At 48.0% G+C, this 14,314-nt stretch overlaps 1 protein-coding gene across 4 annotated transcripts in view; it reads right to left on the minus strand.

Annotated features, from left to right (window-relative positions):
* The window catches only part of HSF2 (heat shock transcription factor 2), a 1,113,385-nt gene that overhangs the window by 77,075 nt on the left and 1,021,996 nt on the right, over positions 1–14,314 (minus strand). For all 4 annotated transcript variants that reach the window (XM_069606600.1, XM_069606598.1, XM_069606599.1 and 1 more), the window contains one exon: positions 93–177. In XM_069606600.1, coding sequence (XP_069462701.1) covers positions 93–177 — 85 coding nt within the window. The remainder of the gene's footprint in view (positions 1–92; positions 178–14,314) is intronic.

Below are 14,314 nucleotides of genomic sequence, written 5' to 3' on the forward strand. Positions count from 1 at the left end.
TACAAGCAACTTATTTAAAAAGTGACCATGGAAAGAAAAAAAAAAGAAAAAAAAGGAGTCAGATGGCCATGTTGGTGCACCAATATACATACCTGATTTCTGGTTGGAGCGCTCTGCATTTTGGGCTACAGGTTTTACTCCTTTGCTCTTTGCAGATTCAAGGACCTTGGTTTCCGTCTGAGAAATGAAGAAAAAAAAACAAATTGAGGGGTTAGTGAAGATGGTGATGTGATACATTGCAGAAGCCAAAGACTGCGATTAAGAAATCTAAGAGTGTGAGCATTGATGGGGAGGGTACAGGGGGGGCTTGGCTATGATAAAGAAGTAGAGGGTGAGTGGTGGTGGCATTACAGGCATAAGTAAGAACTTTAGCCGAGTTGGGAATTAGGCCCCACATTGCCAACCCAGTGCTGGGAAGCAGCGGCACAGTTATTGATCAGCAAAACAGCTCAGGGCTGAGGGAGATGATTTGGGTATCGTCAACAAAAAGATGATGCAAAGCAAAATTTTGGAAGTTTGAAGAGAGATGAGGGGTTTGAGGACAAACCTTAGGGGGACCGTACCAAGAAGGTAGCCTAGCGATTTAAAGGAGGAGCGTTTAGACAGGTAGGGTGCACCACAAGTGAGGGCTTTGCTGTTTAACTGTCAGGAGAAGAGGGGGATGATGATCCTCGATGTTCAGGAGACAAGGCAAATCAGGGCTAGGGGTCCTCTTCGACAAAGTCAAAGAATTGCCTTCACGCCAGGGGCTCTACTGGTGGTCCCCGGACCAGATTTTCAATGACAAGATGGAGTGACAATGCAGCTTTCCCCAGCAAATGTCCCACAGTCACAATCCATTTCAGTCATTTAGAATTACATTATGTGTTTCGCAATCCTGTGAAGGGAAAATATAATGTAATGCATGGTTTGATTTTTGCAGCATATTACATCGAAGTTTGCTTATAGGAAGGATTTCAGAAAATTAATGAATACATAAATCTCGCGGATTCCCTTAAAAAAATCGAGGTATTGGAACCTTCACTTACGTACTTTCATTTGAATGCCTTTTTTATACTTGAATATTTTCATTTCATTCGATTTTTGATGGATAATTAATTATATTATATTTAGTACATCTTTTAAATAAGCATTTACTTCCTCTCATGCCAGGTACAAACATTCAACCCCATTTGTTAATCCAAGTTTCCTTTGCCACTTGAGATTCTAAGGCCATGTCAAACACTTCTTAGGCTCGGACCAGGAGGTTAGCTCAACGGCAACGCGTTTGTGCAGGCTCGAATCCTGGACCCTGCCCCGCGCTTAGAGACTGGTTTCCGCTTTGAAGCGCGTTACAAGAGATTCATTAATTAGGCCCTGCACCAAAATAGTTTTGTGACTTATTCGGCCCACGTCGATTTCCAGCACGCAGGGATGTAGAAGGCAAATGACAGTGTTAAACGCATGGATACGTAATGTCTATTTGCAACGTCTTCTTCAGACCACACACTTAAGAGCCTGAACCATCGTGCATACATCCGAGCTTTCAAACACATTCAAACCCATCCCCTTTGAAAGTGAAACTGCCATGAACCTCCTTCCTTGCAGTTTAACAGTGCACTACCGTTTTGTGCAATTTAAAGTATGAAACACGTTTGCCTGCCAGGTCCAAACGTTTGAGGGTCATTCCTTTGTTCTTTTAGTTCAAGGTACAGCATTTGCCATGGTGGAGCTGTTACACTGGTGTGTGCTGTTACGTTGTGTTTGCGTTCTTTAGTTTACACCCAGCCTAAATAATTTTCAAAAGACTGGGAGCCCCTCTACTGAGAGCGAACATGATTAAAATATAATGATATGATATGGCATTTATAATGCGCCTATACACAAGTGTTTCAAGGCGCGATAATGTGTGTGATGTTCTATGGAACTTTTTAAGCTGAAGAGGCTCTGCATGGCTACGTTAGTGCCCTTACCTGCAGACGTGACGCCAATAGTGATTACATATGGAAACGGCAGTGCCCAATTACCTCATTTGCGCCTTTCCCCTCTACACTGAGCAGCTGAGCAATGCCGAACAGCAAGGTATTCATGCTATTTGCATGAGTCTTGGTTGGGAGAATGGGGAGGAATCTGTGGAAGGACTTCTCCATCAAAAAGAACATTACCAAAAGGTACGTGATTTATTCTTTCAACTGTGTTGGAGACCTATAAAAGATCTGCTATGTCACCCTGAAACTGACGTCATTGACCGCGAAGAAGCCACGGTGTAACTTCATGCTTCACAAGGCTTCGGGCACCATGAAGAGGAAGGATGCCATGAGACCCAGACATCACAAACTGGCAGAGCCTGGGACAAGTGTGTGGCATTGGAAGATTTGCACCACCTGACAGTTGTTTTCAACACAGTCCTTGCGAGGAAAGGCCTTGACCGAGCATGCCCATAAGTGTCCTTATAAATTGAAGCAACAGGTAGGACGCTACACGAGTCTTCTTGTAGTGAAGGAGCAGCCCAAGCTATACAGCATATGACAAGTGAGGTAATGGTGGACTGAAACCAGATCTAGGATGCAGGCTCGAATGAGCCAATCGTCCACATTGTGACAGCTTTGATATTTGATATCACACTACACACATTTATTCTCACATAAAATTAAATAAAAGTGTGCAATAATTAACAGAGGGGAGGGCTAACAGTAGAACAAGTTACTCTCTTACCTGGTAACGTTCTTTCAATGGGATGGTCCGACGATGTATTCCATATCTGACATCACCACAGCTGTGCTGCTTCGGAAAATCTTTCGGCGTCTGCGTCCTGCGTCGATACGCCGTCCTCGAGGGCCTCCGTGGAGCCGACGTCACCGGATGTTATAAGTAAGATGCACGACGCCCGTAGCCTCAGTTGTAGTTTTTTCCCCAGAACATGTGGCACCAAACCACTGCCAGTATGACCACAGAAAGCCTTGCGGAAACGCAAGCTGCAATCGCATAAGAAATTCTGTAGCGGGGCAGGTAGGGAGGGAGCGATATGGAATACGTCGTCGGACCATCCCATCGTTACCAGGTAAGAGAGTAACTTGTTCTTCGAGGGGATTGGGTCCTCCGACATATTCCATATCTATGACAGACTCCCAAAGCAGTACCAACGTATGGAGGAGGCAAAACATTTAGAATATAGAAATTTAGAATGCCCAATCAAATTGCAGAGTAAAGGCCCGCCTTGCCAAAGGCCAGATCCTGCCCATGGATAGAATCCAGGGAGTAGTGTCGTACAAAAGTATGGACCGAAGCCCATGTGGCTGCTTCACAGATGTTACAAATAGGAACACCCCTCTGCAGGGCAGTAGAGGCAGCCATACCCCTAGTAGAATTGGCCTGTAAGCCTACCGGAGGGTCCTTACCCGCCAAGCGGTAACATTCAGAAATTGCCAAGATAATCCATCTAGACAAAGTCTGCTTAGTCACAGCTTGTCCCAAACGCCTTCCAGCGTAACCTATTAAGGGATGATCGTCCACTCTGACCCGGGACATGCGTGAAATGTAGAAAATTAAAGCCCTCCTAGGATCCAACCTATGGAGCCTCTCCTCTTCCTTACCAGAAAGTGGATGAGGATAAAATGCTGGAAGAACAACCTTCTGGCTTAAATGAAATTCCAATACAACCTTCAGAAGAAAGGAAGGAAGGACAAACTCTAAGGACAACCCTTCCAGGATTTTGCGGCATGAAATGGCAAATTTTGCTGCATGAAATGGCAAATTTTGCGGCACAAACCTTTATTTATTGCAGCATTTTTGCGGGACATTTTGTATTAACTGGAGGGTGTAAGATTGCCACATTGCAGGAAATAGGCATAGTGCAAGGCTACAAGAGAGCCAGGGTATCATTATTATGTATCTTTTGTATTAATTTAATAGGAAGAGTCCCAGATATGTCTGGCTTGGCAGAACAGTGTTTGATTTGGCTACATTTCTGGTTTAATGTTCATGCCTATTTAATAGTATTAACTAAATTGATCATTATCAATTGTAATGCTGATAATATTCCCCTTCTATGTTCTCCAATCCCCCAAACACCCACACACCTCTCCCACCAACACACATCTCACCAACTCTCCATCACAACTTGCATTCCTTAACCTCTCACTCTGTCATACAAATACTCATACGCTATGTCACACTGTCAAGTCACAATTTACACTGCCCAGCCCTTGCCACACTCCAAATCATACTCCCAACTCACACCTTACACTCTACAATTCCTCCCGCAATATACAGTCCTTCATTCTTTTGTGCTGCTTCTGCATCTTGCATCATTTCTCCCATTCTATCGCACTCTTCCCTCATCCTTTTTCCCAATCTGCAGCTCACTGCCTCTTTCTGGCCAACCGCTTCCTCTCTGCTTTCTGGCTCACTGACCACACGCTCCCGCTACTTTCTGTACCGCTGCTCGCTCTCAGATTTCTGGCCCACCGCATCACTGCTTCCTCTGCTCTCTTGTGCAGCGCTTCCTCCTCTGATCCACTGCTCTCCCTCTGCTTTCTTGCCTATCACTTCACATCTCACCAATCTCTCTCTCTCTCTCTCTCTCTCTCATAGTGTAACCATTTTTTTTATTTTTTTGAATGGTACATTTTGACCCAGTTCCTCAAATAATGGGGCATTTAAAAAAAGAACGGAGGATATGCTATTTTTAGACAACCCGTTTTTGGAAATGAGAAGGTCACCTTATTCTCAAAGGTGACCGGCGCATTTCCACAGGCTTGAGCTGTAGCGCATATTGTGCGCTGGCTAGCGGCCTTGAATGGTGATCTGGGTAGTTTGACCCAAGTGTAATTATTTGCGGCGGAATTGACCGTAGTCAATTTCGCTGCACATTTTTTTGCACTTCTGCCAAACAAGCCAAAAGGTACCTTTCACCACCACCCCACCCCCTCCCCTACTTAACTGCTTGGTCGCTGCCGCTTCCCCTGCAACCCTGCAGTGCCAGATCCGTCCCTCTAACGCGGGTTAGATCCGACTCCGCAGGGTCCCTTTTTCGTTATTTTCTTTTTTTCTGTCCCGCCTCCAATTTTGAAGAAAAAGGGGAAAACACTTCTGCAACCACCCTAGACCAAAAATACTGAACATGGGGAGCGGGTGACACCCCCGCAACACATGTTTAGTATTTATAAAAATCGATTGAATAGTACTGGACGAAATAGGTCAAATTGGAACATTCAATAGATTTTTGTCATCAAAATGGGCAGTACTTTGAATAGAATCGCTCTCCCGACAGTGTTCTGCAAGCTCCCAGCGCCTTTCACAGGGACAGGCCCTCCAGGTGCCTGCCGCTGTAAAATGCGAACCAAAAAAATCATTTTTATCCTGTTTGAGGAACAGAAATGCAAGCGACACAGCAGCGGTTCATACCTTAAAAAAAATGCATGACAGGGTCAGGAAAGACCCTGTCATGCAGTGGCAGCCCCACATCACGTGCGCGTAGGGTTGCCTACAATTTCTACACATTTAAAAGTGCATCTTGCTTGGAAATGAGGGATGCGCTTTTAAATTGACAGAAACGCCACTTTATTTGATCAAGGAGGTGAAAAAGGCAATCTGAATGGGCGTGCACATAAAATGTGCCCATTCATGTCTCTCTTGTGGATTGGGCTGCACTTTTTTGGGGCGCAAGTGATGAGATGCGTTAGCGCATTTCATTTCTTGTGTGAAAAAAAAAGTTGAGAACCTGGCACCCTGAGTATAATTTTTTTAAAGATGCTGTTTTTGCACAAAACTGCTGTTTTTGCCGCATTTCGTGCAAAACTGCCATTTTTGCAGCATTTTGCAGGATCGCAAAATCGCTATAAGCTGGAGGGTCTGCCTTATGAAACACAGTGAAGGGTGGCTTAACTGAAAGTGCCTGCAACTCACTCACTGTGCGAGCGGAAGTGACCGCAACGAAAAACACAGTTTTAAGGGTTAACAGCCTCAAAGGACAAGAATGTAAAGGCTCAATCGGAGCACCCATAAGGAATTTCACAACAAGATTCAAATCCTAACCAGGCACCTGGAAAGGTGACGGCAGAAACACATTAGTGAGTCCTTTGAGAAACTGAGAAATTAAAAGTAATTTTGAAATAGGAACACTCCTCAGACGAGCGCTTAAATATAGACAGCGCTGCCAGGTAACCTTTAACAGTACCCACTTGAAGGCCCCTGTGGGCCAATGAAAGCAAAAAAGACAGAACCACAGGAATGTCACAGGAAAAAGAATCCACATTCTGAACCCTGCACCAGTCGCAGAACTTTCTCCAACGGCAACGGTACAGGGACTTGGTCGCCAGCCGTCTAGCCAAAAGCAACACCTCCATCACGTCTTCAGGGAAGTCTCAATCCTTGTACCTCAACCTTTCAGAAGCCAAGCGTGAAGGTTGAGGGAACTGACTTCTGGTTGGAGAACCTGACCCCCCCTCCCGTGAGAGCAGATCGTCTCGGTAGGGAAGACGACATGGAGGGCAGATGGACAAGTCGAGAAGGTCCGGGTACCACGTCCTCCGGGCCCATGCCGGAGCAATGAGGATCATCCGGGAACCGAACCTCCGTAGCCTCTGCAGCACTTGCGGGATGACGGGGACTGGAAGAAACGCGTACAGCAGTGGGAAGGACCACTCCACCACGAACACGTCTCCTAAGGCTCCTTTTGGAGGAAATTCCCGCGAGCAGAACCTTTCGCACGTCCGTTTGACACTGGAGGTGAAGAGATCCACTTGAGGGGTCCCTCAAAGGGCAAAGATCTCCAGGAGAATCTCCTGAGCCAGCTCCCACTCGTGAGAGATCGCGCTCTGCCTGCTCAGAGCGTCCGCCGTCTCGTTTTCGTCTCCGGCCAGATGAACAGCTGAGATCGAAACTTCCTGCTGGATGGCCCAGAACCCGAGCTGCATCGCCTCCCTGCACAGAGGAAGTGACCCTGCCTCCCCCTTTTTGTTGAGGTAGTGCATGTCCACTGTGTTGTCCGTCAGAATCAGGACATTCTTCCCTCGCACAGTCGACAGAAAAGCCTTCAAGCCAAGCCTGACGGCCCGCAGCTCCAACAGATTCTGGACTCAGACGGAGACCAACGGCCGCTGACTCAACTCGTTGGCATGAGCTCCCCATCCTGTGAGGGATGTGTCCGTCACGATCGTCACCTCCGGCCAGGGCAGCCAAAATGGAGCCCCCCTCATCAGATTGCCTTCGACGGCCCACCCCAGAAGGTCCTGGGCGACCGAGGACGGCACCTGAACAGGGTCCGACATCCTGCCGGAGGACTGAGACCACTGGAGCTTGAGGGTCCATTGCAGAGATCTCATCCGCAACCTGGCCCCTGGCACCAGAAGAATGCAGAATGCCATGAGGCTGAGCAACTTCAAGAACTCGAACGCCGGGAGCGTCTAGGAAAGTTGAAACTTGTGCACCATCTGCTGAATGTGAAGAGCCCTCACCTGGGGAGGGAAACACTGCCCCGGGGATGTATCGAGCACTGCTCCGATGTACTGGAGCCGCTGTGTTGGCGTCAAGTAGGACTTCTTTAAGTTGAGGGAGAAGCCCAGCTTGTGAAAGGAGTGGCAGGTGACAGACAGATGATCCAGGACCTGCTCGGGTGAGCGCACCCTGATCAACCAATTGTCCAGGTAGGGGTAGACGTGAATCCCCCCCCTTTCCTGAGATACGCTGCCATCACCAACATGAGCTTGGTGAAGACCCTCGCACAGAGGTCAATCCGAACAGCAGGACCAGAAACTGAAAGTGCGAGTCGCCAACCACGAACCTCAGGTACTTCTTGTGCTTTGGATTGACGGCACATGAAAATAAGCGTCCTTGAGGTCGAGAGACACCAACCAGTCCTGAAGTTGAAGGGCCTGAGGACTTGAGAAAGAGCAACCATCTTGAACTTGTCCTTCCTGAGGAGTTTGTTCAAACCGCACAAGTCCATGATGGGTCTCAATCCCCGTCTTTCTTCGAAATCAAAAAATAATGGGAATACCATTTCTTGTTCCTCTCCGCTACAGGCACCAGTTCTATGGCGCCTTTCTCCAGCAGGGATTGAATTTCCAGCACAAGGAGCGGATCCGGACTCTTCAAAGAGAGATTCCCTGGTGGATTGTCGTGAGGCCTCTGTCGGAAAGGAAGATAGTAGCCGTGTGCTATGATCTCCAGAACCCACACATCTGAAGTAATGGCACGCCACTCTACAAGATGCTGCGCCAGCCTTCCCCCAACTGGCGAACCATGGGACATGGCCTCATGACTGAGCTGAAGCAGCTGCGGCAATGCCCGAGGGCAAAGAGGCAACTGCCTGAGCGGCCTTGGTACCTCGTATACCCTGTTTTCCACCTCTGGCACTCCTACGTTGGACCCTTTGACTAGCAACTCCTCTTGATTTACTAAAGGACGAGTAATATCGAAAGGAACCTCCCCTCCATTGTTGTCCCCTAGGACGAAAAGGCAGAGGTTGGCGAACTGCAGCGCCCAACGACTTTGCTGCAGCTTTAGAGGTCTGCAACCTCTCAAGGCTCTTGTCAGCCTTGCTGCCAAAAAGATGTTCAGCATCAAAGGGCAGGTTGAGGAGTCGAGCTTGCACATCAGGAGCAAACCCCGACTTCCGCAACCACGCAAACCTGCGTATTACGTTGCTCGCCGCCATGGACCGCCTGATGTAATCAACCATGTCCAGACCCGACTGAACGGACTCACACATGGCGCCCTTGCCATCCTGCACGATAGAAAGAAAACCATCCCGTTCCACCCCTTCGGGAATATGGTCAGCCGCTAAGGAGATACAGTTCCACAGAGTGTGCGTGAAACAAGACACGGCACAGACAGAGTTGGCAGCCTGAAGCGCCATAGCCCCAGAAGAAAACACCTTCTTCGCCCAGCCGTCAAAACGTTTGTCGTCCCTATCAGGAGGGATGGTAGGGTACTGAAGTGGGAGAATGGAAGACCAGGCTCCCGTCCTTCACCTCTCGCGCTTGGCCTAAAGGGTCACGACCCAGACACCCGCCACGAGAAGAGTTTGTCCATTTACCAGACGACCAAATACCCTGGTACAGGAACATACGGATGTGTCCATCTGCCTGCCCAGCAGCCCGCACTGGCCATGCCGACACCTGCGGCACGGACCAACTAGACTGAAATCTACACGTCGTTAGAGATGCCATGACGACCTAGACAACGGGAAGCACAGCTGTACAAATATGAACACTGGACATTCCCACACCAATCTACACGAAGAATATACTCAGTGCTATGACGTAGGCGACAGGCATATTCACGGACGTGCATCTTTATTATTTTTCACATAGGCTTTTAGCATGCAGAAACGCAAGACGCGTCATGAACTTATGAACTTATACAAAGCTTGCTCACGCTTCCCTTGCAACCAGTTGCCACCATGAGAAGTACAATGAAGACACGATACTGGTCATGGAACTATATGCCACCATAACCTAAAAGCACCCATGCACGAAAAGGATCGCTTATGCACCAGGCCCAAGTAGGCCTCAAGCAAGAGTTCCCATGGACGTTAACAAAGCTAAAGTCAGGTTGCTGATCCCGCAAGAATGAGCCTGGTGAAGCAACTAGCCAAGGTCGCAATGTTGCAAGCTCACATTCAAAGAACAAATCATCAAAGGCACGATGTTGCAACATCGCACTCCGCGTACCAGCGTTAAAGTCATACCTACAAATTAAACCAGACACACAGTGGAAAAACAATATTAATTGTGCAGAATTCTGCCTCAAACACGGTCCCGCCTCACGTGACCAAGCCGAACCTGACGAGATGCCAAGTCCAGAAGAAAAGAGGCGTCTGGATCCCGCGCCACAAGACACAGGCAGATACAATTGAAAGGCTCAATGGACATTTGCGACAGTGGGAGCGGTCAGCCTTCCAGCTATGAATAAATCCTCACATTGTCTGCATGTACCCATAGTGAAACATTGTTGCAAACTAAAGGTACACCGAGAGCTGGGAACAGCGGTGGTCCCAGGCTGGGGAGCTCACGAGTGCACCAATCAGAACATGGGGCTCTTATCACTGACGCCAATAGCTTTAACCAATCCCCAGGAGTCTTCATGTAACAATTCTCATGTATCTAATTGTAGGGACAACCCAGATATATCACCTGACTACCCTTTATCCACTAGCATCGCTCTCTATATGTGTTCTATACTAACCCTATCACTCGAGCATCCAATTAAGAGTGTCGATAGGTTTTTTGTTAACTTTCTGATGTGATGCAAGTAGCGCGTCATACTACAGTAAAAAGGGCCTGCGAGCCCCACGATTGTGTGTGTGTCAGGACGAACGCGTACGCTCCTTGACCCATCCCTGCCGTTTGTCTAATAAACAGCAGAAGTCACCTTGCTCCTTGTGTGCGCCTCATACTCTGTCTCATCCGAGATATACACGGGAGGAGTTGGGGCCTCCCTGCCCGGAGGTCTGCGGACGGCCCGGCCGACCCCGGCAGAATTTCCCCCCGACAAGTTGGAGGCACTGCTGAGATCTGTTTAAGATCCACTTTTATTTTTATTTTTCCAAGCACTGCCGTTGCGAGGAGGCCCGGCGGCGCGGCCCCCTCTGCCGTTGCCCCCTTCTGAGGACTACAGGACAATCGCGGAGCTGCGAGAAGACCGGACAGCACAATCCGGATATTGGCCCTCGGGAGCCGGTTGAGAAGTATCCCGCCCGCGGTTGGCGAGTGTCCAGACGTGGTCCAGACGAGGGGAGGTGGCGAGCCGCTTGGAGGGGTGCACGCAGTCGAGCGACCCTGCATCGAGAGAACTTGGTGAGCATGACGCGCACAACGAGCAATGCGAAATTGTGAGGAGGGGGGAAGAATTAAATAAGGGAGGAGGGAGGTGTTGTACAGATGCACGGCGAAAGTCTAACAACTTAGTATTGCCAATGGAATGAATGGTAGCGAAACGAGTGCGAGAGCAGTCGGCTACGTCACGCGAAAGAGGGGGGGCGGAGCACGAAAACATCACGTGCGGCCGCTCATAAGACACTGATTGGTCTAAGTCGCGACTACGTGTAAGGGTGGGGGTGTGTGGTTTCCTACGATTTGTGATTTATTGATCAATGAGTAGATGAGGATCCCTATTGTTCGAGCAAGAAACTCGATAGGTAGATGACGTTTCCCTGTAGGCGGTAGCTAGTTGCCTAGTTGCCCAATACGGAAGATAGTTGGCTGGTTAAGCCCTCCTGTTGAGGGGCGTATCACACGCGAGGCGACGCAGCGTGCGCAGTCCGATTATATTATTGGTTTGATTACCTTGTTCCAGGAGAGACAGGAAGACAGCTGTAGGGTTAGTGGGGATAGATTACAAGTGTATTTTGAATTTAAAGAACATTAGAAGAATGTACCAGTAGCTCGAAGAAATCGGTGACGTCACCAATAGGGTTTAATAGGACATCGCGTGCATAAGGAACTTTGGTTGAGTGGTGAGGGAGAGAAAGATGATGAGGAAGCGGACGCGGAGATAACGGATAGACTAGAGGATCGGAAAAGGAGAAGGGGAAAGGGGCGTGGCTGCGCACGGAGAACGCCGGCCACGGCAAGTGTAAAAGGGGGAGGAGAACGGGGAAAACAGGACGACTGTATAAGAGCGTCATAAGGGGTACGCAGCCGCAGGGGGCTGCGTGCGCTTCGGCCGCAGGGGGCCGTAGGGGAAGGAATATAAATATAAAATCATATACATATATATATATATTTTTTTTTTGTATATATATAATTTTTACTGCATATTGTGTAAAAGGATTGTCGTAAGTCCCCACACTTGCGGGGCCAGGTAAACGATATAAGGGTGTATATTGCAAACTACCAGTGAAGATAAGGGTAACAAGAGGAGCTCCACTATGTCATACGGGACAGGGTCAGGGGGGTGGCGGAACACCCTCACTACCCCACTACAACACATATGTACCACACTGCCACCCCATAGGGAGAAATTAATTAAGTACAGCATAGAGTGGACTCAGGGGACTGATAACAAAATGTTGACACCATGGCCGCCTAATGGAAGTTTCGACCCATATGCCCAACATTCACTGCTAAACCATCTGCACAATACATACAAGGGGAAGAAGTTGGCAAACCATGTGGAGGTGTTTAACTTATGGAGGATGTTCCAGGGGTCCCGGCCAGGACCAAATGGCATGTTCACTATGGGGGAAACACCGGAAGAAAAGGAGATTAAGAAAGAAGGAGAGGATGGGAAAAAGGTGTGTGAAAGCACAAAGAATACGGGGAACGAAAGAGAGGGAGGAGATAAAATTGATAACTTAAACGGCATTAAAGGGGAACTTAGTAACAAGGTACCCATAACAACGGGAGTGAAAACAGAGGGGGGAGGGTTGTACCCTTTAAGAGAATTAGAAGAAATAGAAGGACAATTAAGGGCAGCTGAAGGATACTCGAACCCAGCATACAGCCATCCACCATATGGGGCTCATAGGAGGATGACAATGGGGGAGGGGAAGATTGGAGAAGAGCAGACTGTAGAGATAGGAAACGATGAGTGGGTAGCTGCACAGATATTATTGAAATTACGAGGCTCACTAACTGGAGAAGAGAGGGAGGTGGTAAAGAGATCAAACGAGGATAGTGCAAGAGAGTGAAATGAGGGGAGAGGAGCTACTACGGCAGAAGGAAGAGATTTTGGAGGAAAGATTAGCAAAACTAAGGGACGAGCAGAATGAATTGATCAAACAACTTGAGAGAGAGGAAAGGGAGAGAGTGAGGAAGAGGAAAGAGGGTAAGAACGAATTGGAAAAATTAAGGGAACGAAATGAGGAGCAAAAGAGAGAAGCCGAAAGGGTAAAAGCAGCAGCAGATAGGGTATCGAGAGTAGTGCTGAGAGAGAAGAAGAAGGAAGAAGAAGAAGAAAAGGAAATGGAATTATGGAGGAGGAGGGTACTATCAGAAACAACTAAGAAATATGAAGAGGGGAAGGTAATAGAGAGTATAGTAGAAAGAGAAAGGGTGAAATGGGAAAGGAAGAAAGAGGATGAAAGAATATTGGAACAGATGAGCAACGAAGTAATGGAGGAATTGAAAAGGAAAAGGGAGGAAAATAGTAGGGAAATGGAGGAGAGAAGTGAAGGGGGAAGAGAAGGGAGGAGTAGGGAGAGTGAAAGATGGGGAGATGTATACAAAAATAGAGAGATAGCAACAACATCAGCACTAGGGGGAACAGTTGGTAGCAATGGAAAGGGGGAAAGAGACCTAATAGACTTAAAAACAGTAACAATAAAAGGAAAAAAGGCAGAGTGGGGGTTGCCATTTATAAATGACTTTTGCAGTGAGGAGGAAGAAGGGATGGAGAAGGATGGAAGAAAGAGTGGAAGGGAAAGCTTAGATAAACTATACCTCACTAGAACAAACATAGATTCGCCATGGATGAGTAGAAGATGGGAGGAGCTGGAGAGAAGTAAGGAGGGAGTGAAAGGAATAAGGGAAACACAAACCCATGAAACCACGCCACAAACCACACCACCCACATCCCCGCCGCCTCCGCGCCCTCCCACATCACACCATACTTGTCCAGCCACCGCACGCTCACTGCACAGAATAAAGCTCGCGCCCTTCATGGACGAAATTACACCTTATGGATGTCGGCTTAGAGATCTCCCTAGTCGCAGGCAAGGCAGACAGATAAACATGCCCACATTAAATACAGGAAATGACGAAAGGAGGGAAAAGGATGGAGAAGGAGTTGGGAAAAGGGGAAATAAGGATGAAGTTGAAGAGGGAAGGGAAACAGAAGGGGAAGAAGGGTGTGAGGACTCGATATTATGGAACATAAAGGGGGACACAAGACACAACTTGATGCCACTGTTGGAGAGAGGAGGGGTTAGACCACAGTACGTCCCTTGGAAGCATACAGACAAAGAAAATATAAAATGTAGGCTCCCATCACTAAGCGGAGGTGCGGGTAAATGGATATATGAAATGGAAAAACACACCGCAGGACAGAAATTAGCAGTAGGAGATGTGAAAGGCCTGTTAATATCAATACTAGGGGATAGAGCGGATGACATCTGGAAGAGAGCGGGATTTCATGGGGTAACAATAACAAACACATCGCATGATGGGGCACCATTCGCAAACTGCAGACATGCTCTCTGGCAAGCCCTGAGAGTACAGTACCCAGACACATCAGACATAGGAGCCATTACTTCCCGCAAGATGCGTGAGAATGAAGATCCTGTTGATTATATCCAGGATATTCAGGAGAAGTGGCGCATGGAAACTAGAGAGCAATGGGACAAAACACCAGCCATATTTTACCACATACTAGTACAAGGGCTCCCAGA

Source organism: Ambystoma mexicanum, chromosome 4p (assembly GCF_040938575.1).
Source record: "Ambystoma mexicanum isolate Mex_15411 chromosome 4p, UKY_AmexF1_1, whole genome shotgun sequence".
In the NCBI taxonomy this organism is placed as follows: domain Eukaryota; kingdom Metazoa; phylum Chordata; class Amphibia; order Caudata; family Ambystomatidae; genus Ambystoma; species Ambystoma mexicanum.